The sequence below is a fragment of the Armigeres subalbatus genome, chromosome 1 (assembly GCF_024139115.2).
Source record: "Armigeres subalbatus isolate Guangzhou_Male chromosome 1, GZ_Asu_2, whole genome shotgun sequence".
Lineage (NCBI taxonomy): Eukaryota > Metazoa > Arthropoda > Insecta > Diptera > Culicidae > Armigeres > Armigeres subalbatus.
This window is the reverse complement of record NC_085139.1, coordinates 90408592-90433223: the sequence shown is the minus strand read 5'-3', so window position 1 is coordinate 90433223 and position 24632 is coordinate 90408592. Positions and strand designations below refer to the sequence as shown.

Here is a 24632-nt window from a genome sequence, read left to right as displayed (position 1 = left end):
TTTAATTTAACAAGATCAGCTGGAGTACGGATGTTGTCATTTAGAACGTAGAAAATTTCGATTTACCAAATTCAATATGTGTAAAATCACCGATTCAGATTTCATAATGAAAATCATTCCAGCTTGTCCGTCATTTGGCCGAAAGGGTCATTTGGCCTAAAGCAGGGCTGCCCAACGTACGGCCCGCGGGCCGGATGCGACCCTCGGCTCCATTTTTTGTGGCCCGCGGCGTGTAAGAAAAATAACCTCACATTCGGCCCGCCAGCTTTTCTATCTAGCTCGAAAAGCTCTTTTTTATTATTCATGAATAAATATGTAAGTTTTTAATCAAAACTACCGCTGCAAAACCATTCATTTGAATTTGAAACAAAAAATAATAAAAAAGGAAGGCTGGTTTGCTTAATTTGTTCTGAAATTTTTGATACATTGAAGGAATAAAATCTGAAATCAAGCATTCTATGAAATATGAAATTATGGCCCAGTTGATAGAACTTCAAAGGCTCAAAGCTCTATCAATTTAAATTTCCATTTAGGATGGAACAAATATTTATTTCCCAATGACCTTTCAATAATGAAGAGGTGGAAAATGAAAAATTAAAGGCGTAAATTGATAAAATCGAAAAACTCATTAGTTTTCTTAAACAATTTTCTATGAAAGCTACATATTCATTTTACTGGTAAAACTTTGTAGTCCCTAATTTTAAAACTAATTTTGAGGTAGCATTAGTTAACGCGGAAGACGCTGAAGAGTGAAAGTTCTCGTAGAAGATTTGTAAGCTACGTTAGGTGAAGAAGTCACTATTTTACTCTCTCACAAACGATGAAAATACTGACGTGAAAAACGTGGCGAAGGTGGCTGTGTTCATAAGAGGCATTGATGATCATTTTCGAATGACAGAGAGATTGGAAGTTTTGATCCCAATGCAGGGAATAGCTAACGAGAAAAACGTGACGGCTGCTAAGATCTGTGTGAAGAAACTTTTTTCTCCTTCGAAAACTTGTGACCTTACGATTGATGGAGCAACAACTATGATAGAAAAAAACAATGGTGTTGTGACAATTCTAAGCAAGCAAAAACAGTCACATATGTATGGCGATATTTCCCTGCCATTGCATATTCATAAAAAAATATCGATATTCAAATACGATCAATATTCCTCAAGTATGGACGCTCGTTATTAGGGAAAATGGGATATAACAGAACAATTTCACAGAACATTGTATGATGATTAAATAAACTTTTATATAGTTTTCGGCTGATGCGATTCGATCAATAAATCCAAAATTGCACTATCCAGCTCTCAATAGATCAGCCGAAAGCTAAGTAAAAGTTCATTTAATCATAGTACTATGTTCTGTGAAATTGTTCTGTAACATACCAACTACCCTTTTTGTAATTCTGAGCTGAATCGAACGATCAGAAACAATTTTCAGATCGAATGAGTAACGGAGGTGTATTTTCCTATATATTTTGACTGAAATCCCCATACAAACTTCAAATCAATTGCGCCAGCTTATGCACCAATCGATTGAGCTGAAATTTTCAGAGATTGATTTTCTCACCAAAAGACACAATCCTGGGGGGTGCCCCGTGGAATTCGACAACATTTTTTTCTCCCCATACTAAGCTGGGCCAGTCTAATTGTCACGTCTCACTTTTACAGTTAGCAGAGAGAAATACGAAGTGTATAGAGAGACGTCTCACTTCTCACTCCTCATTTCTCACTATTCAAATGACATGTTTAATCAAATGTCCTATTCGACCAAATGTCCTATTCAGCCAAATGTGCTATTTGGTCAAATGACCATTTGGGCAAAATAACCCTTTCGGCCGAATAACCCTTTCGGTCAAATGACTTTCGGCCAAATGGCATTCGGCCGAACAGAATTTGCCCAAACGACCCTTCCCCGTTGCAGCGGTTCATTATCAGCAACGGTTGAGGTCGTCCGAGGTGATTGCTGAAGAAAATTATATTCGCAATGATGGCGACGGTAGCGGATCAAGAGAGGGTTAATACTGAGTTTTTCAAATAGTTTACCAATGAACTCAACACACGATTACAACATTTCTAATATACATTACACACAGCTACTTAGTTCAACGTCACCTTTGATAACGACCCAATTGAGCTGCACCTTTGAGTTTTTATACTTCATTCAAAGTCATCCGGCATCCAAATTTAAATCTACTCGTGTTTTCTAGTCCACACCACTCAATACGGAAGCAACGCACAACTGTCTACTCCTTCTTCTTATTGTCATTACATTCTATTATTTATTAAAGTATTTATTAAGCACTTTCACATTTGTTAACTGCGGGGTTTCTAAGCCGACTTACCATTTTTGTATTCGCATATTATGAGGCAAACAGGATGATACATTTATGACAAGCGAAGTTGAGAATTTTTTTTGACTGGACCAGAAATCGAACCCAGCATGGTCTTGCTTTGTAGCCGAGCATATTACCGCACGGCTAAGAAAGGCTCCGTCGGAAAGGCTGCGTCGTCAGTATGCGTGAAATAATAAAAATAACAGTTGTGCGTTGCTTCCGTAGTAAGTGGTGTGCCCTTGAAAACGCGAGTGAAGAAGGATATACAGTTGAACCTCTATGAGTCAATATTGAAGGGGCCGTCGACTCATGTAAATATCGAGATGGGGAATAGAAGATCCTTGGGAGCAATTTAAAGGGACCATCACTGTAACCAATAAAATATTTGTTAATAAAGCATAATTTGCCACCATGAGTCGATATCGAGTCATAAATATAAAATAATAATAAAGCATCGACTCATGGAGGTTTGACTGTAACACATAAGTCTACGAGAAAAGCAAAAGTATTGCTGGCTTTGACTTTTTTCCGTCATTTTAACCAAACTGGAACTGTGGTTATTAACTGCGTCTCCCTATTTTCCATTTTTTTTCTCAGGAACGAATCAAGGAAGCGTTCGATACGGCCATCTGGGACGTCCTGCAGGCACGGGAGTTCCACCGGAAGCGGCCCCTCTGGAAGCGGATGCTATGCTTGACATGCTGAAGGCCGGCACCGCCTTCTTGTTGTTTTATCATGATGTTCGCTTCAAACACGAGACTGGAAATGTTTGTTCTACTATTAAACGAAGCGCGGGGAAAACCAAACCCAACGCAATTGATTGTAAATTTTAGTAAGGAACAATAGATCCGTTGTAAAGTAATAATCTTAAATGACAGTTCGCATTAATTATTCGTTGCTGGACGAACTTGTAGTTAGAGCTTAACTTATTACGTATCAGTTGGAAAGCACAGCAAAGTGACACGCGACAACACATAATGATCTTTCTGTCCATCACAGATTCTTTGTGATTAGTATTCTTTTGTATTATAAGGCTCATCATTACGATATCAAAATTATGTTTTTTACTTTTCGACAATCTGATTTAGCGAATCGAATCTAGGCTAAGAATAATGAAATTACGAGTCTTCCACTCCGACAAAAACGAAATTTCTAGGCAATAAACTTCTCGTTATGCACAATCATGTAAATAAAGTCTGCATCACAGTATGATAGTGAGAGAAATAAAATCTTCGAAACCTGATTTGTAACTATATAGGGATCTACATCGAACAAAACATAAATGTATTATACATGTGTAGTTAGGTGATGCATGTTAAATAGATGTAAGTACGTAAGAGAGAAAGCTTGAAAGATGTCTTGCCAATCGATTTTATATTGGAAAGTATTGGGACTTCGACTGAAGAAACATTTATTATATTCGAAACATACGCCTTGTTATTATAGAGAAATTTCCTCCGGTCATGTCATGGCCATCGACAGAAGTAACTATAACTAGTCGCTCTCGTCAGTTCTATTAGCACATGATAAAGGACATCTGTGTCCTGGCAGTGTGCTGCTTCATATTTGAGACTTCATCGGTGGCATGGAAATGGATGTGATCAGAGATTTTATTGGCTCAGTTCCAACTTTTGCAATTAGGCTTATCCGTGGTGTGGGGAGTACGCCAGGAATTGGGGCAAAATGCTTCGAAACTGTTGGCTGGAATGGGATACCACCGGTAGCAAACATGGCACACACAATCGAAGCCGATTGAGAAATCGGAAGCACTGGAATAAATTCTCGCGACATATGTGATTGCAATCGTGAATTTATTCCAACTTTCGAAAAGAGCAATCACAGAGCAATAACAAAAAAGGGAGTTTTGCTTAAATCTTTTTCAATGGCTCAGCGCCTTCATGGTCTAGGCGACTCTATTTTTCATATGCGAGCGATTGAATTTTGTAATCAGAGGTGTATGCTGGTCCTGGAATTGTCGCGACAGGCTGAGTTGTTCTACTTTTGATTTCGCACCAGTTCTTCTTCTTCTTATTGGCATTACATCCCCACTCTGGAACAGAGCCGCTTCACAGCTTAGTGTTCATTAAGCACTTCCACAGTTATTAACTGCGAGGTTTCTAAGCCAAGTTACCATTTTTGCATTTGTATATCATGAGGCCAACACGATGATACTATTATGCCCAGGGAAGACGAGACAATTTCCAATCCACAAATTGCCTAGACTGGCACCGGGAATCAAACCCAGCCACCCTCAGCATGGTCTTGCTTTGTAGCCGTGCGTCTTACCGCACGGCTAAGGAGGGCCCCTAACTAAGGGCCCCTCGCACCAGTTCTGCAATACTTAAAGAGGATGCTCCCTCCGAAAAACGAACATTCTAGGAACTGGTGATATATGAATATTCTTTCTAAAGCTGTTGTTTTCTTTTTAATAAATTAGGCGTGATCCAAGGGAAACCGGAAGTTTTCATATTAGAAAGCATTTAAAGTATCGCGCCTTATTATCGATTTGAAAAAAACTGTCTTTTGTCAATTTAGTATTATTGATCCGTTATCCTACTGACTTCATGTGAAATCAGCGAGAGTTCGACGTTGTTTTTCTTTTCTTTTTGCAGGTCTTGCCTCAGCATGGAATAGGTCTCGAAATGTTATCACAATTCCAAAACGCATTAGTTTCCATGTACGTGTCCCTGTCCATGGTCTGTATGAAAGACACCATGCTCCGAGACAAAATTGTTAATAATAGAGATCAATGGGTTCTTCCGGCGGCGCTAAACACGTTTGTACTCGGCGGAACGCACATCCCGTTCGCCCTAACTTCAGATACAGAGCCCTACCATTATCCATACCCATCGTAAACAGCTGCCACCCAGGAACTGTTGTCGACTTCCGGGTCGCCGGTAGACCAGACTCACTCACACGCGGCAAAAACACACAGCTGCAATGAAATTATGTGCGTCTGACTGCAGCTGCAATGATAAAACTTGGTCGTTCCGGACCGGTCGGTCGTCCGACGAATACCATGGAGAAAAGTTTCCGCTTTTCAAAGCTTATGGAGCACATTTGTCGGTTCATTGTGTCCTCTCCAACGTCCCAGACAGAGTCACCGTTTGTTCATTCGTTCGTCCAGCATCAGCGACCATCCGACGACGTAAATTATTGTCTGTGTCGGAATTTCAACCTGCCCCCGGCCGCTGCCCGTCCCCGTGGGCCCTTTCCGTGTGTGTGCGAGGCGAGGCCATGGCCCATGACAGTGTAGCAGCTGGCAACTCTGTCTCATCCGTCTGGCAGCACTTGCTCGTAATTACGGTACTTAGTAGCTCGGGTGCTCGTTTCCGCCTGTCGAAGAGCTTCTCCATGACGACAATTAGTTTATATTTCCCGTTTTTCACCCTTCACACCGTTCCCATCCCGTCCAGCGAATTGCCAACAATGGAACTTGGACTCAGTGACCCAATGAATTGGTTATTTTGTTGTCCTTCTCGACGGGCGGACAAACGACGTACGATATTTCAAATTGTTTTATGCGGTCACAAACGGGCGTTGACAATCGGTTTGAATTCGACAAAATTTATTCCCTCTTTGGTGGCCAATCGTGTGCTGGTAATGCAAGAGTGGAAAATATGTAGATGCACTAACGATTTAAGAAACAGAAGAAAGGTTGCACATTTTAACGGATTCGGTTTTCTTTATGTGGTACGCGAGAACATTTTCGGTTCAATGTAACCTTTCACAGTTCTCGAATCGGGAGCAATAAGACTCTGCTTAATTCTTAGAAAAATATTGGGGAACTGATCCGTTTTCCATCTCACTGACCATATATTCATCTCATCGCGAAACAAAGACATACGACACCGATTTCGTCGCCTCTTTATGTTAACATGCAGGCTCACTGCTGAAAAAAATCACAAAAATAAGAAACATACCTTTTCATTGCTTTGTTTTTCATTTGGGATGAATATCTGAGCTATGAGATTAACTCCATGAGCAGTAGCCCTAATTAGTAACTGAATTTAAAAAAAAAAATTTGAAAACATGTTTTGTCTTTCTCGTATACTGAATATACTCGTATACGATACGTAAGGGCTATATAATCACTCCAAAACCAATTGAGGTGATGTCTGTGCGTGTGACACACTGTGTATGTGTGTACGTATGTGTGTCCGCAAAAAGTCTCGTCCATTTTTCAACCACTTACCCTTAACCGATTGGCTCGCTACAAGTTGCATTCGACGCAAAATCCTGTCCCATTGTTTCCTATTGAAAACTAACCGGATCGCATTGTAAGATCAGAAGTTAGGTCAAAATAATTTTTTTTACGGTTTCCGCCTAAAAAGTCTTGATTTAAAAAAAAACATTGTGAGACTCTGCATGTAGTACCCATAAGGTGGAAGACGCAGGTAAATTGCCAACTATTAGCGTAAAGCCTGTCCACGTTAAATCTCGGACACCGATCTTCCAACGCAAATTTAAAAAAAAATCACAGACCACTGACACGACCCATTTTTATAACAGACGAATCACAACATTTCATGTGATGCTTTCAGCATGTTTCAGCTCTCATCCAAATTCATTAAATGGGGTCAAATCACATTATCCACGTGTCCAAAATTTAACGTGGACAAGCTTTATTCCACCATCGTTCCATCGTTCACACCGCGAAAATCGGATGACTGCGGTGGGCCAAGCACGTAGCCAGAATGTCGGACAATAACCCGGTGAAAATGGTTCTCTACAACGATCCGACGGGCACAAGAAGGCGAGGTGCGCAGCGGGCAAGGTGGATCGATCAGGTGGAAGATGACTTGCGGACCCTCCGTAGACTGCGTGGTTGGCGACGTGTAGCCATGGAACGAGCCGAATGGAGAAGACTCTTATATACCGCACAGGCCAGTTCGGCCTTAGTCTGAATAAATAAAAATAGGCTTTATTCCACCTTGAAAGTGTAGATACCAATGCGACGCCTAAAATGACGTTGGAGGAAGTTCCGGGCGAAAGCAAGAAGGAGATAGAGGAATGGAAAAAAGGGTGTGGAACAAGAAAACGGGGAGTTTTTTGGAAGACGTTGATGAGTACGGACGCAAGAAAATAGGTGAAGAACAAAGAAATAGTTAGGAAGCGAAAGGTGAATCCCGGTGAAGAGCTCGGTAAAGGGCAGTTGTCGTGATTCCGGAGTGTCACCCGGAGAAGTCTAAATCAGTAGACCGTGATCGATTAGCGATTACGGTCGTCGCCAGGGTCCCGACTTCCGTTCGCCATCGAAGAACCCGAAACTGGCCTGTCCAAAAGCCGACTAACTGCTGCCCCAGACCCGGTCAGAGACCCGCTGACAGTCTTTTCTATTCGATTGGGGCCAGCCTCCTGTCATCGGTGTTCGATTAGGTGCCATACTCTACCGATGGACTCAACCTAGTCAGCCTGCTTCTCCATTCCACTGCCCAAGCGTTGAAGTTGCCTCCGATGATTACCGGTTTTTGGCCGATCAGCTTCTCCATGAGTTAGTCCAGCATCCGGTTATACTGCTCCAAAGTCCACCTTGGGGATGCATAGCAGCTACATACGAAGATCCCGTTGATTTTGGAGATAACAAAACCTTCGCTTGAGTTGTCTACCATTTCTTGAATAGGGAATTTGTCCATCACTTGGATAGCCGCAATCCCCGATGAATCTGCCACCCAGTTGCTGTTGTCAGAAGGGATCCGATACGGTTCAGCAATAATTGCCACGTCACACATTACATCTGTTGTCGCCTGCCACAACAGTTGCTGTGCGGTGTCGCAATGATTGAGATTTAATGTCCAAACCGGTGTAGGTACTATCCGAAGCAACCATGGCCTGTAAGGACTTGGGTCAGGTGGAAAGTGATTTCCACATGGCGCCTCTTGACCGACGTACCTATCTCCGGTATCAACCTATGTGTCCATCTACCCTTAGTGGAACTGTCCCACGCACGCTGCCATTTGACCAACCTGACCAACCTGACAGTCCTACGGATGCCTCTCGTGCCGCGCATTTCGAAGCACTCTATGTATTCACCGATAACGATGTCAATAGGCATCATACCGGTGATGACGCGAAGATCATCGTGCGATACGGCACGGTACGCGCTCGCAACTCTTAGGCACATGAGCCTATACGTACTTTCTAACTTCGTTCCGTAGCAGTTAATACGCAGGGCCGTGCCCCAAGCTGCACAATAGCGAACTCCCCTCCTCTTACGCTGGATAGCTATCTCCCCGTATTTGGTAACCGACAAGATAGCGTCTACGGTCGACTTACCCTTTCGGAAGCCAAACTGGTTACTGTATAAACCATCCGCACCCTCCGTGCGTATCAACAACCTGTTGAGGATGATCTTCTCGAGCACCTTCCCCGACGTATCAAGCAGGCATATTGGTCTATATGCCGACGGATCCCCCGGTGGTTTCCCGCCTTTGGCAATAGGACCAAGCTCTGCCTTTTCCATGCTTCAGGGAAGACTCCCTCGTCCAGGCATCTCTGCATGACAGATCTGAACATCTCGGGAGCCTCAGCAATGGCCGCTTTGATGGCCAGGTTCGGAATACCATCCGGTCCTGGCGCCTTACCTACACTAAGGGACTGTGCAATCCCCGCAAGTTCCGCCACAGTTACTCTTCCCTCGTCGGCCACCCTGGCCCCTGGCAGCTCCACAAAGGGCCATCGCCCCACGTGTCTTGGCCATTACGACTCTATAAGCGTCACCCCGTGGATTCGTGTTAGCACTTTGACACAGGCCCTCGAAGCAGGCTTTTTTGCTTGATCTAATCTCAGTCTTCAGATCGGCTCTAGCAGCCATGAACGCCACCCGTCGTTCAACACGCTCCTCTTCTGTGCGTGCTCGCTGCATCCGGCTCCGTGCCCGTATGCAGGCGCGGCGCTGGTTCGCAATTGCTTGAGTCCACCAGTAAACCGGTGGTGGTCTCCCATTCCTAGGGTGGGCTTTCCTAGACATGGTGGCATCACAGGCACGCGAGAGTACTGTTACCTTGACTGTTACCAGCTGCTCGCCGCTCAGACCGAGAGTATTGTGCTCGCAAACACCTCGTCGTCGAAGTACGATGTCTTCCACATACGAGGGTTAGGCCTCGCCCCTTCTTCCGTCCGCTGAATGCTGGTCGTATAGTCGATACTGTAGCGAACCGCCAGGTGGTCGCTGTGAGTGTAGCCATCATCTACCCTCCAGTTCGAACTACTCGTTTGGCCAGGGCTCCAGAACGTAACGTCGATAATCGACTCGGCACCGTTCCAGCTATAGGTACTTTTGGTACCGACATTAGCCAAGTCCACATCCAACATGGCCAGTGATTCCAGCAGGATCTGCCTCCGTTGATTCGTAGATCGGATTCCCCATTCCACGGCCCAAGCGTTGAAGTCCCCCGCTATCACCACCGGCCTACGCCCCATCAAGTTAGCCGTCAAACATTCTAGCATTTGACCGAACTGCTCGATCGACCATCGAGGAGGCGCATAGTAGCTGCAGAAGAAGACCCCGTTAATTTTGGCAATGACGAAGCCCTCGTGTGTCGAAGACACCAACTCTTGGACTGGGTATTTCCCCGTTGTCCATATCGCCGCCATTTTAGACCCATCGGTGACCCAATTACCGTTCCTGGCGGGTACCCGGTAAGGATTCGCTATGATGGCGATATCCGTCCCCCATTCAGCAACTGTTTGACACAGCAGTTGCTGGGTTGCATCACAGTGGTTCAGGTTTAGCTGCGTTACCTGCACTATGATTTTGCAGCACGCTTAAACGCCAGGCACTTCGAACCCCTCATGGGGTGCTTGCTGTTCGCAGCTTTGCTGGAACAAATCAAACAGTTAGAAGGATTCGTGCAGCAAATCTGCAGCGTCGACAGAGCTTGCTTCTGTCAGGGCCTTTGCAGTCCCATTGCTTGTGCCCCGGTTCCAGGCACTTGAAGCAAACTTCGGGTTGCTCATATATGCCCACAGGGCATACCGACCACCCCACCTTGACGCTCCCTAACTTGACTACCTTGGAGGCGTCCGCTGCAGATAGCCGAACCAATGCTACCTGCGTCCCTGCCGGACCTTTCCGTAGCCGAACGGCTGCGGTGGGCGTCTCCACTTCACACTGTCGCCGCAGTGCCGTGACGAGCTCTTCGACTTCAGTGATCTCGTCCAGGTCTTTAACCCTTAGATTCACCTCTGTCGTGAGTGCCCTCACCTTGACCGTCTCGCCTAGGACCTCCTCCGCCAACTTCTTGTAGGCGGCGCCCTTTTACGAGACACCCCGCTTTAGCTCGAGGATCATATAGCCCATCCGGGTACGTCTTATTCGACGTACGTCGGCGCCGAGTTCACCGAGCTTGACGTCACTACTCATCGCCTTCAAGACATCCGAGTACTTAGCCTCGTCCGTTTTGATGACTAGGGCATCGCCCCTGGAGCGATTAGCGCCTACCCTAGACTTCTTGCTACCCTCATTCGCCTGGGCCTTCTTTTCGGCCCTTGACGTCTTCGACTTCCTCTTGTTCTTGACCAGGGTCCAGGAGGCGTCATCCCCCTCTATTTCTCTGGTCTGGGGCGGCTGAGAGCTCTCAGCCTGCCGTAACCCCTTACCACCGTCTTTCCTGGGTGGACGGACCTTTCCAGGTCCTTCCTCCCCCGGTTTTGGAGGTACCTGGCCGGGGTTCAGCTTCCCAGCCCCACTACCCTTGTTCGGCGTTTTGGAGCGGCCCCCAGGGAGCTCATCCCCTGGAGACTGTCTCCCCCGTTTTTGTGTCTGCTCCGTTGGAGCAGTCACCCCCGACGTTTCCGCGAATACTTGAGCCTCGGTCTGGGTAGACTTTGGCACCACCGTCTTCGCTGGCACGCCCTCGGTCGATTCGACCTTGCCCAAATCCGCGAATTCTTGGGCGTCAGTCTGGGTAGACCTCGAGTCCATAGATTTCACGGGTTCGCACTTGTTCGTCCCGACCGCCGTTTCCAGCTTAATTGGCGTCCAACATCGACTTTCGAAGTTTTAGCAAGCTCCTCTTGAGTTCCTTACTGATATATGCTTCGATGACGCAAAGTCGATGATGGCGTCCAGCTGTTTCGGCGCCACCTCGAAGGCCGAAAGCCCATCGCGTTTGCGATTCATCGCCTCCACAAGCCATGGGCCGTCAATAATCTCTACCGGCGTTTTTTTAGCCGAGATGAAGGTTAAGTGACCCACGCTGGCGCTGCGCACTGAGCTGCCGACTATTGCCTCTGGCCTCCTAGGCGGAGACCTGAACAACCCACCTCTTGCGAAGGGGTTGTCGCCTACACTACTACCACTAATTGAAGAATCGACTTGGTTTTCCATTTTGGTCCCACGAGTTGCTCGGGAAAAGAGGTCCACCACGCCAGAGCCCAGCATGACGCGGTAAGGGACAATTACTGTGGAGGGTGCCCAGGTACCCCACAGGCTTCGTTAAAGGCCTAGCTCATTATTTCACCCCTGGCCATGCATCCCTCGGCACGGGTCGCTTGACGCCTTGGGATTAGGGGTTAGGGACGATGGTCTCGGTCTAACTCGCAGTGGCCATGGGGAGGGGTCGTCAAGCCCTTGGACAAAGTCCCTGCTGCCCCCGGTGTATGTGTGTGTGTGTTTTTTTTTTTTTTTTTTTTATAGAGGGATGAAGGCAAATCTGCTTACAGACACCTGAAATTAACACTCAGGGAGTGGGGTTGGCGCGGAAAGCAGAAGGCCAGCCCGCCGAACCCACTAAACCCACCCAAGTAACAGAAGGTTACTTGAGTTACCCTCTCTTCTAATGCCCTGGTCCCTCCGGGACTTACTGAATGTCAATACTTCGGAGAGGGGCTGTGCTCATGCACTTCACTTGTCCAGCCTCTAGCAAGCATTGCTAGTTCGCTGCATTCTCCTCATCATTACTGATGCAAGTATGACTGCGTATCTCCACTACGATACGTTTTGCATTTGGCGCTCGTACAATTGCTCTCACTTCTTAATTACGGCACGGTTACATCGATCATTGGGCGTACCGATTGAGTGCCGAGGTCGGTCCAGTGATTCCGGTTGAAGGATGGCTTCCGGTTCACTGGCGCCCTGACGACTCCGGAACCGATCGTTTTCCCACGATCGGCTACTATTCATCTCCTTCGCTCACTATCCAGTGCTCTCTGGTCTTCACGCCATTTTCACTGCAACGACAGCATGATCTGCGTTACTGCTCTGTTCACCATGTTCCACGTATTTTCATTTTCGCACATTTCCTGAACGATGTTGTCGGGATTTATGCTTCGAGTGCTGACCGTAGAGATCCAACTCCGTTCTGAATCGTGGACTGTCGAATATCTGTGCTCCGCTGTTTCTTCACAGTTCGGACAGGCCGAACAAAGTGGAGACTCTGCGTGTCCGAATCTATGCAAATACTTCCTGAAGCATCCATGGCCTGACAGGAACTGCGTCAGAAAGAAGTTGACTTCTCCGTGTTTTCTGTCCTCCCACGACTGCAGGTTCGGAATGAGCCGATAGGTCCACCTTCCTTTCGAACTACTGTCCCAATCCTGCTGCCACTTTCGCATCGAATCGACTCTCGCAATCTTGCGTGCTCCCATCGTTCCACGTAGTCCATAGCAGGCACAATCTTCCTCCAATAAGATTTTGATGGGAGTCATGCCTACTATGACGCAGACCGCATCCATCGAAATGGTCCGGTACGCACTTGCCACCCGCATAGCCATTAACCTGTATGTGCTGTTGAGCCGTGTCAGGTTCCTTTTCGTGATTCCTCCTGCCGCCCAGACGGGAGCACCGTATCTGAGTACAGAAGTAGAAACGCTGGCTAGGAGTCTCCTCTTTCTGCTACTAATCGCAGAGCTATTCGCCATTACTCTGGTTAATGCTGTGGTGGCTTTTGCTGCCTTATCGCAAGCGTAATCGACGTGGCTGTTGTAGTTGAGCTGGTCATCGATCATCACCCCAGATGCTTCACTTCTCGCTTCGACTCGATGGTGACCTCCCGACCGTGATTGTAGTCTGCTGAACTGCTTTCCGATTGCTGATTATCATCACTTCGGTTTTATGGTGGGCTAATGCCAGCTTTTTCCGCACATCCAGTTCTCCACTATTCCTATGGCCTCCATAGCACGTACTTCCACCTCATCTACTGTTTCTCCGATTACCAGGAGTACCACGTCGTCCGCAAACCCAACTATCTTCACGCCTCTTGGTAGTCTAAGCTGCAATAACCCGTCATACATAGCATTCCACAACGTCGGTCCCAGGATAGAACCTTGTGGAACACCAGCAGTTATTCGTACTCTCTTTAGTCCCTCATGTGTTTCGTAAACTAGTGTCCGATTCTCGAAATAGCTCTTTAGAATTCTGCAAAGGTATCCCGGAACTCTCATCCTGTGTAGAGAGTTAGCTATTGCTTCCCAACTCGCACTGTTGAACGCATTTTTCACGTCTAAGGTAACCACCGCGCAGTAGCGGTTACCTCTTCTCTTTGCTTCTTGGCTGCTTCAGCTGCTTTTACGACTTCCCGGATAGCGTCAACTGTGGATCTGCTCTTTCGGAACCCAAACTGCTTGCACGATAATCCGTTGTCGCCTTCTGTGTAGATAGTTAATCTGTTGAGGATGACCTTCTCCAGGAGTTTTCCGACCGTGTCTAGCAGACAAATAGGTCTGTAGGATGATGGGTCTCCGGGTGGCTTACCCGGCTTCGGCAGCAATACTAGTTTTTGCCGCTTCCAGCAATCGGGAAAGTTTCCTTCATCGATGCACTTCTGCAACGTGCTACGGAACACATCCGGGTTCGCCTGGATCGCTGCTTTCAAGACCAGGTTGGGGATACCATCTAGTCCAGGAGCTTTGTTTGCTTTTAGGCTTTTCGCAGCAGTGATGAGTTCCTGATTCGTAAGCAGGGCTTCATTCGTACTGGTGTTATTTTCGCCATACGGTGTGGGTGGCCAGACCGTTGGCTCGTGGTGTGGAAACAGACCTTCGATAATTGTCCTAAGCTTTTCTGGGCACCTCTCTGGCGGTATCGATGGACCTCTAATCTTTGCCATAGCGACCCTGTATGCATCCCCCCATGGGTTAGCATCTGCGTTACGGCAGAGCTCTTGCATGCAGGCTGCCCTGCTGAGCCTAACTTCCTGTTTGAAAACAGCTCTTGCTCCGCTGAACACAGGTGCTACGCTCTTCTCTTTCGACATTGTTACGAGATCTCTGCATTCTTCTCCTTGCTCTAAGACAGTTGCGACGGAGTTCGGCGATCGTTCCATTCCACCAGTAGACTGGACGGCGGACATGTCGTGGCTGTACTTTTCTCGGCATAGTTGCATCGCAGGCTCGAGTCAATGCTGCAACCAGCTCGTCTGGACTCAGGTTTACCAGGTTGCGCTCGAATCTAATTGCCTCTGCTAGCACCTCCTTGTTAAAGGTTTCTGTCTTCCACCTAAGCTCTTTGGTACCACACTCACGTGCTTGTATCGCTACTTTCTCTCCGACGCAGTATCGGACCGCCTGATGATCGCTATGTGTATAGCCTTCGCAGACTCTCCAGTTTATGTTCCTCGTTAATGCAGGACTGCAAAAGGTAACATCAATTATGGACTCTCTGCCATCTCTCCGGTAGGTACTCGTCGATCCTTCGTTAACCAGATCTACATTTAGCCTAGCAAGTGCTTCCAGCAGACTCCAACCTCTTTGGTTAGTGAGACGGCTGCCCCACTCTAACGCCCAGGCATTAAAGTCACCAGCGATGACGACTGGCCTCCTGTCGGTAAGCTCCGCTACTAACGTATCCAGCATCTGATTAAACTGATCACTTGTCCAACGTGGGGGTGCGTAGCAGCTACATATATAGACTCCGTTAACTTTGGCGATCACGAAGCCTTCAGCTGCACGGTACACGATGTCTTGGAAAGGATATCTCCCTACTGTACATATTGCGGCGGTTCCAGCGTCATCTGCTACCCAATTCCCGTCTCCTGATGGAATACGGTATGGATCCGAAATGATCGCAATGTCGCACCTCGATTCTCTTGCGGATTGTCACAGCAGTTGCTGTGCGGTATCACAGTGGTTGAGATTAATTTGTATTACCTCCACTGTGATTTACCAGACATCGCCTGTTTATACGCTGGACATTTCTGACCGCCGGTAACGTTGTCTCTACATCCATCATTCCTACAGATTAGGCATTTTGGTGGCTTTTTGCAGCTTTGCGCTTTGTGGCCATCCTCTCCACACCTTCTACAAAGTTTCGATCTATCTGGACCTTTGCAATTTCGTGCCAGATGGCCAAATTCTTGGCACCTGAAGCACACCTCTGGTTGCTGAGAGAGGCTCAGCGAGCACACCGACCAACCGACTTTAACTTTACCGATTTTCAATGCTTTTTCGGCAGCATCTACCGGAAGCTTTATTCCTGCGACCTGTGTACCGGATGGCCCCCTTCTTAGCCGGATTGTCATTTCGACGTCTCCCAGATTAAATTGCTCCTTCATTGCGGCAATTACATCGTCTGCCGTTGTAATTTCATCCAGATCCACGCATTGGAGGTTCACTTCAGGCGCCATAGCTCTCACTTGCGCTTTATCTCCCACTACCCTCTCTGTTAGCTCCTTATATGACGAGCTCTTGTTCTTCGAGTCTTTTTTCAACTCGAAGATCATGTCACCCGCCCGTGTGCGCCGGATTTTTTGTACGTCGGCACCGAAGTCCTTCAGTTCTGGAGCTGTCCTAATGGTCCGCAGGACCTCCAGATATCCTTCCTCGCTAGTCTTCACTAGAATCGCCTCGCCTTTCTTTTTCACGCTTCTTTTGATGACATTTTGTCTTTCGCTCGCATTGTTCGGATTTTTTTCGTCTTCTTTTGGACCACCTGCCATGGTGTCCTTTTGTTGCTATCGTCGGTCTCTTCCGCCTATGGGAAAGCCATGCGTTTGAGTATACGTCTCTTTGTTTTTTGGAGCTTCCTGGTGTTTCGTCTCCGGGCGAGGACCTATGCCTCTTAGGCAAGGATGCCGGTGTGTTTTCCGGTTGCACTATCTTCTCTTTTCTGCTCTTGTTGGACTCTTCCGGAATCAGTCCAGGTGTGTCCTTTTGCAGCGCCGCTGATGCAAGGGTGTGTTTTGCATCAGTCAATTCTCTCTCAGCTTTTTCTGCTCTCTGCGTTAGGTTGTGCCACTCCGTCATGGCTGACCCAAGAGCCCTCCGGATCTTCAACACCAGCTCTTTGATGTCCTTATGCACATTATGCTTCTTGTCGACGAACTCGTGGAGCTCTTCTGCCCAGTTCTTTGCTGCTTGTATCTTCAGCTGTTGTTGAGGCACGTTCCAGCCATTGTTCCTGGTCGGCTGCTGCTCATTATAATCGGCTTGATTGCTTACTTGCGTTGGCCTTTGCGGTATTACCGCTTGCCGCTGTTCTTCCGCCTTTTTGATCTGCTGAGGCGGAGACCTCGTCAAACCACTTGTGACGAACGGATTCGACACACTTGTTCCTTCGTTGAGATCTAGTTTGTTCTTCATGTTGAAAGGGTCGCCCTCCGGATCGTTATCTCTGCCCGTTGTAGATAGTCGCCTATAAGGATCCCATTGCTACCTATGCAAGCAGTGAGGTTCATGCAAGGGTTGACACAGGTGCTTTAAGGCACCGTGTTCAGAGCCGGATCGACGTAGATCAGGAATGTTACATCTGAACCTACTACCCAACAGGATTGGTGGCGGGTTTTGAGCGTTTCCGGAGGCCTGCCAGGTTGTTTATCGGGACGGAGGCAGTCGCACCATTAGCCTACTCGCTGTTTCAAGGAGGTGTCACCCTTCCTTACTCAGGGAGCAGAATAGCACGACCGTCAGCTCATTGTCGTTTTAACCAAACCATAAACCGTTACTCATTCAATGTCATTCACCATTGCCAGTATGCCGTAATCAGAATCTCATTGACATCGATACTTATGTGCCGGTGGGCACTCTTGCTTGTGTTGGGCTGAAGTGCTTTGGAAGCGCCACGGGTCGCTTGTACAGAGCTGCTTATAGACTTGTGGTTTTTTGTAGAGATTCAACAGAGCCCACTGTTGAACCTCCGCCACGTCCCCTAGGCAGATTCCGCTTGAGCTGACTGGGAACCAGTAAACTGGTTCCAGGGCCCGGTCATCTCCCGAAGGAAACGCCGACTGGTGGTTTTCCATTGGCGCCCAGGAACAGTGTGTGTGTGTGTGTGTGTGTGTGTGTGTGTGTGTGTGTGTGTGTGTGTGTGTGTGTGTGTGTGTGTGTGTGTGTGTGTGTGTGTGTGTGTGTGTGTGTGTGTGTGCGCACCCACGTATCAAAAACAAAAGTATCATTCATTATTTGGGAACTTATCCATATCCTCAACCGATTTGCTCGCAACAAATTGCATGCGACGCAGACTTCTATCTCATTGTTTCCTATTGAAAATTGAAAATTTCAAAAAATAAAAATAAATCGACTGAAATTTTACTTAAATTAGCTGAAAATTTGACAGAAGGCTTAGTTTAGCATGAAAGTTGTGATTATGGGCCAACCGGTTGTATTTTTGAAACTTTTTGAAAACATGAAGAGGTTTACTCATCACGAAACACCACATGGCCAAAACGCCCCCCTTTGAGTTCTAGAAAGCTACAACTAACTAAGTGTAAAAATCAGTTGGTACTTTTAAATATTTGTAAAACCATCAAACTATGTTAATGTGGAAGTATATTTGTTATACCTACATAATGAAAATAATTGCAAAATACAAAAAGCTACAGATTTGATGCAACTTTTAATGTTTGTTTGCACAACATTATGGAGCGACGCTAGCATACTGTCCGCGAAACTTGTACTGGTACACTCGGTTGGGCAACAAAATAACTTTTCTTAGTGATTAATATTATATAAAATTGCTTGCATCCTTAAAAATGTAGCGTTTTTCGAAAATATGTTTTACTGGTCAAAACGCCCCAGTGTAGGCAGGACGATACGCCCCTACCAATTTGACACAAGCGCGGCAAGCTTGCAGCAGTTGCTTCCAAATTATATGGAAACTATTGAAATTTAATTCAAACCTGCTTAAATGGACTTATGTTGGTTTTTTAATGTCAAGTACATAAAGTGTTGTAACCTTTTTATTATGGGATAGAAAAAATACTAATGAAGGGCAATGAAACGTTTTTGGTTACGGTGGGGCATTTTGCCAAGGCACTTGTTGCCATTTCTTTTTTAACGACTTTTCAAATAAAGCTTTATTACGTGTTCTCTGTAATATATTTATATGACTACTCACAAGCATTGCATATGCGAATTTTTGGACTACCAAATAACACAAAGTTTGCATGAATTGCGTTGTAAAGTAAAAAGTTATCAAGGGATTGCCTTATGGGGGCATATTATACCGTCTTACCCTACAATACCAATTTCCTCGCTAATTTTTGTCAACATGCGTGCTCATTGCTGAAAATAATCACAAAAATATGAAACAAATCAAATTGCTTTCCATTGCTTTGTTATCGATGGGATGAATACCAGAGCCATGAGATGAATTCCAGGAGCAGCTCCCCTAGTTGAAGTGAGTCGCGGAAGGTCAACTGCTCAAAAGTCTAACCCAATTTCTGTATTACCGGAAACATAGTAAAATAATGAATCGAAAGCTATCGTCAGCTTCAACTCCGGTTCTCATTTGTTGCTCGCTTATCCTTATTCCATTCATACGGCAATATGTGTATTCCGGTTTAAGGTGGACAAGAATGATTTTCGTTATCGTCGCCCTCGCCGCTCGGAGGGAAACAAATGAATGTCACTTTTCCTTGCCAACTGCCATTAGAAGTACATTAGTTTACGTGACTGGCTTTTAATTGGAGCGTCTCGCTAAACGACGACAGGGCAAAGGAGCACAACAGCACACCACTGTTAGAAAACGGGGGCGGTTTATGGGAACGAATCCTTTTCACCCGGAGATTGTGGGCGGAATTCTGGATGTAACAAATGGCCCCCGGTGACATCCACGTTCCGAAATTAAATTGCAATGAGCTGCGAAACAAATGGATCTGTTTGTTCTGCATGTTGTGAAACCGATGGCGGTTGACCGCTCGTAGTTAAACTTTCTGGTCTTGTGAACGAGCGAATAGAACGACATGTCTGGAACGGATGGTGGGTATAATGATTTTAAAATTGTACAACAGATTCTAACGAAATGGTATTTCAAAGGCGGTGAATTGCCGGTTCGAAAGCTGTTTATTTGGCAGAACTCAAAGGAATTATTTCAATGATTATTTATTTTATGAAGAAACGGGAGCAACAACCATGACCGAGTGGGTTAAACAATACATAGCAGAAAACAGAAGCTGAATTCAAAGGTAGTGAAGAGATTGGTGCAGGAGATCTAATAAATGGACAGAACAGCTCAAAAACGCATCCACGAGGCAAAATGGCCTTACTCATAAAATCACTCATATATTCTTCTGTAGGAGATTTTTTAAACGAATATTGCCATTACAGTTTAATATTAGTTATTCATTATCGCGCTGATATGAAAAGATAGAGCAAAACTCCCTTCATATTCACCTAAATTAAACGATTTGCGATTCGTTCACCTCATCCGTAAGACTTTCGTTTAATCCGTTAAAATTAACAAACTACCATGCGTTCACCATTATTTCATATAGGGTTACTGCTCCTGGACTTCATCTCATAGCTCCGATATTGGTCTCACGAAAAACAAAGCAATGAAAAGGTATCTGGTTTGTTTATTATTTTTGTGATTTTTTTCAGCAGTGAGCACGCATGTTAGCAAAAAGAAGTGATGTAATTGGTGCCGTATTTCTTTGTTTCGCGATGAGATTTATATATCCTCAGTGAGATGGAAAACGGAACAGTACCCCTATGCAATTGAGTCATTTCATACATTCGGGCGTTTTGCTCCAGGCCTACTTTTGAATCATCTTTTGCATGCGTCAGAAAGTCACAAACACTTTGTTGTTTTGAATAGGAGATCATTATGAATTGTAGGGGAAGGACGGTCAATATGCGCCTCCTAAGCAAATCTTCGAATACAACGATGATAACAATCGAAACGATTTCATTTTGAAGCGCTGCATTTTCGTGCAAATTCAAACCATGCGGGTTGAAACGCGCCACCCCGAAGCTAAATCGCGCCAGCTTAAAAATGTCCTATTCTCGTTTTCACTGCAATGAAAGCTTATGAAATGTTAATGTTGTTATGAAACTAGTTGATGTGTGCATGCAAGATAAGTTTATTCTTAAATTTATTTGGTGGGCGCATGTAACCTTGTGCATTACGGAGCCAAATCACGACTTTCTGTACTCGGTACATGTATCACGCTTCCAAGAAATTCCTGGAGTGAGATCTTAAGGTCTACATGAGTAACCACCGATCTATCGGACTGCTTCGAGTGTGATATATGCCCTTTGTGATACGTAGAATAGAATGTGTTCACAATTATAGGTTCTTGATAGTCCAACAAATCTCTGGATTAAGGCCATAAGGTCTATAGGAGCAACAAAAAATCGATCGGACTGTTTTAAACATGGTACATATCCTTTATGACACATAGAATAGAATGCGTACCCTGCATAGGTTCTTAGCCATCCAAGAAATCCCAAAGCATGAATTCTTGGTTGTCCAATAAATCCCTGGAATAAGCCCTTTAGATCTACATAAGTAATCATAGAGCAATTGGATTATTTCAAATATGATACATACCCTGTGCCTATGCACCACCTGAACCACTATAAGGCGGCTCAACCACCGACGAACCGACGTGTCACCCCATAGAAAATAATTCAAATTTGCTGCCCACGACGCCATGATGAAAAATCATCGAACACTACCGCCACTCCTATAATGGCTCACGAAGTTTTCGTAGCTCAGCCACCAACCTACGTGTATTAACATTGCAGCGGAGTTGTGTCTTAGCTCACTTGACAGGAGCGATCGCCCGCTAAAGCGAATGACCGTTAAAAAGCGTGGGACAATCAGAGAGCGCCAGTGACACGTCGGTTTGTCGGTGGCTCAACTGCTGCTTCAACAGTCGGTTACCGAGTATAAAGCTGATGTAGCCTTGCTGTCCGATCCATACCGCATCCCTGCTGGAAACGGCAGTTGCATTGCGGACTTGCGGGTGATACCCCATCCAGGACATATTATCATCACCTGATGATGAGGGTTTCGTCATAGCAAAGGTAAACGGTGTTGACTTTTGTAGCTGCTACTGTCCTCCCAGGTGGAGTATAGTGCAATTTACTAGGGTAGTGGACATTCTTGCAGCGAAACGACCTGGATTAAAACCATTAGTTGTAGCAGGCGACTTCAATGTGTGGGCAGGGGACTGGGGATCCCGGTCCACAAACACTAGAGGTCATACACTGCTAGAGTCGCTAGCGGTTTTGAAAGTAGTCCTGCAGAATGAAAGCCAAGTTGCAACGTTCAGGGGACCGAGCGGTGATTCATGCATCGATGTGACCTTCTGCAGCGCGGGATGGACGGTGGAACCAGAATAAGAGGTTCATGAGGGGCATACCTCCAGCGATCATAAGGAAATTCGTTTTATGATCCGGTATACCCCTGTCGCAACCACAAGGTGGATCGGCAAGACCGATCTAGGATGGCGCACCTGGCAGTTCAACCCAGAACTCTTGGAGGAATCACTACGATGGGAAAGGCGAACAACGGGATTAAGTGGCGATGAGTTAATCGATGTACTAACTCGTGCATGCGATGTGACGATGCCTTGGACGACCAAACCTCCCGGAAATCGGCAACCTGCGTACTGGTGGACTGACACAATTGCAGACCTTCGTAGAACTTGTCTTCGAGCAAAGAGAAGGCTGCGACGTGCCAGAAAAGACGCTGAAAAGGTCGAGAGACGCCGGGTGTTCCAGACAGCGAGCAGAGCTCTGAAATATGAGATCAAATGTAGTAAGAGAGCTTGCTTTGAGCGGCTGTGCAGGATGGCAAACCCCCAAGCAGCACACGCAACATCTTTCAAATAGCTGTTTGTTTCTAACAAATTGCATTGAAGACACAGGCAATGCATCGAGTCACATTAAAGCCACTTTTCAGTTTCAGAAGCACACAATGTTTCATTTCCGTTTAAGTGGCGTCGCAATATGCCACGCATTTGACTTCTTGGGTGATTTGGAATTCAATGTGTTCCATATCAGAAACAAATCAGATAAGTTGCAGAATTAATAACAGTTCGGTTCATTGCTGTTACGACAATGTTTCTGATATGTTGCAAGGGATACGATTTTCAACAGATCCAGTCAATTTATTTGCTTCGCGGATAACATGGACATTGTCGGCCGAACATTTGCAAAGGTGGCAGAACTGTACACCCGCCTGAAACGTGAAGCCACAAAAGTTGGACTGGTGGTGAATGCGTCAAAGACAAAGTACATGCTTGTGGGCGGAACCGAGCGCGACAGGGCCCGCCTGGGAAGCAGTGTTACGATAGACGAGGATACCTTCGAGGTGGTCGAGGAATTCGTCTACTTCGGATCCTTGCTAACGGCTGACAACAACGTTAGCCGTGAAATACGAAGGCGCATCATCTGTGGAAGTCGGGCCTACTACGGGCTCCAGAAGAAACTGCGGTCGAAAAAAATTCGCCACCGTACCAAATGCGTCATGTACAAGACGCTTATAAGACCGGTTGTCCTCTACGGACATGAAACATGGACAATGCTCGAGGAGGACTTGCAAGCACTCGGAGTATTCGAGAGACGGGTGCTTAGTACCATCTTTGGCGGTGTGCAAGAAGACGGTGTGTGGCGGCGAAGAATGAACCATGAGCTCGCCCAACTCTACGGCGAACCCCGTATCCAGAAGGTAGCTAAAGCCGGAAGGGTACGATGGGCAGGACATGTTGCAAGAATGCCGGACAGCAACCCTGCAAAGATGGTGTTCGCTTCCGATCCGGCAGGTACGAGACGGCGTGGAGCGCAGCGAGCAAGATGGGCAGACCAGGTGCAGAACGACTTGGCGAGCGTGGGGCGTATCCGAGGATGGAGAGATGCGGCCTCGAACTGTGTATTGTGGCGTCAAATTGTTGATTCAGTGTTATCTGTTTAGATGTTAACTAAATAAATGAATGAATGAATGTTGCAAAACGTTTTGAGCTCAGCTGAGCAGTACACTCGATTCTTTTTTTTTACACGGGGATGCGTTCCGTGTAAAAAAAGTTTTCAGTTCAAAATTTGAAAATCCGTGTAAAAAAAGTTTTATGATATCTCAACGATTCATGCAAAATGGAGCAACTTTGCAAACATTTTGTATGGGATTTTTTTTACACGGCCGTGTAAAAAAATCCGCGTAAAAACAGAATTGGGTGTATTTTATTTATGACAGTCCCTTGCATGTTCCGTATAAGGTACAATGAAGTTACAAATGACTTTATTGTTTATGTAGTGCCCTTGTAGCAGAATCTCCAAATACAATTGATGGTGTGATGGTTTGAGTAGAAGGTTGCAAATCTCAAGGTTCATGGTTCGATTCCCGGTTGGTTTTTGTGTTTTTATTTTCATTGTAGCCACAACATGTTGCAAATAGGCTCCACCTCTTGCGCTTTTTGTGTGTAACTGCTAATGACGTCCGCCGTCTATGCAGTGGACGTCCTAACGTCCCAAACTAGCTCACCAGGACGGTAGCACTCAGGGTCGACGCTTACCTGCTCAAAGGAACACTCAAAACCACCAGTAGAAGTGAATAGAGCTATGATCGACGGACGGACATGCAATGGACAAATTTCTGATTGAAAACTAGTCAATTATGTTTAATTCATTTTCTTTTTTTTTATTTCATGTTTTGATGGAGTTAGTGGTTAGGGTTAGTTAAACGGTGCGGCCGATTGAAGAGGTGGGGCCCATTGGCGAGCGCATGCGATTGGAGCTTCTACTCCGGAACATACCTTACTAGTGCTTTACATTCGCTGACGGCGGCTCTCCGCCTGGTGCAGAGAAGCATTGAAGTTCGGCCTCCTGGCTGACCACATTCTACGGTTTTGTTTCGGTCGGTTCACCGGTTTCTGGGGCGAACGATGTGGAAGCGTGCTGCAGTTCCCGGTTGTACACGATGGGGTTTCAGCACCTTTTGGGCCACTTAACACAGGAATAGACGCCTGCGGTCCCGTGACCTTCGGAAACCACGATGGCAGCTCAATCCAGCGATACGTCACACTTTCTGCTATGTAGGTGGCACGGCGTCCTCGAAGTAGCGTTGGACACGTCGTTAACGGGTAGGGGTTGGACACGAAGAGATGGTCGAAATCGGAATTACGACGGAATCGGTTTTGGGGCG

The 24632-nt window shown here is 46.2% G+C and overlaps 1 protein-coding gene across 3 annotated transcripts in view; it reads left to right on the top strand.

The window, feature by feature from the left end:
* LOC134202104 (uncharacterized) overlaps positions 1-3755 on the top strand; it is a 227861-nt gene extending 224106 nt beyond the window's left edge. For all 3 annotated transcript variants that reach the window (XM_062677185.1, XM_062677180.1, XM_062677187.1), the window contains exon 7: positions 2927-3755. In XM_062677185.1, coding sequence (XP_062533169.1) covers positions 2927-3034 — 108 coding nt within the window. In that variant the 3' untranslated portion in view covers positions 3035-3755. The remainder of the gene's footprint in view (positions 1-2926) is intronic.
* The last annotated feature ends 20877 nt before the right edge of the window (positions 3756-24632 follow it).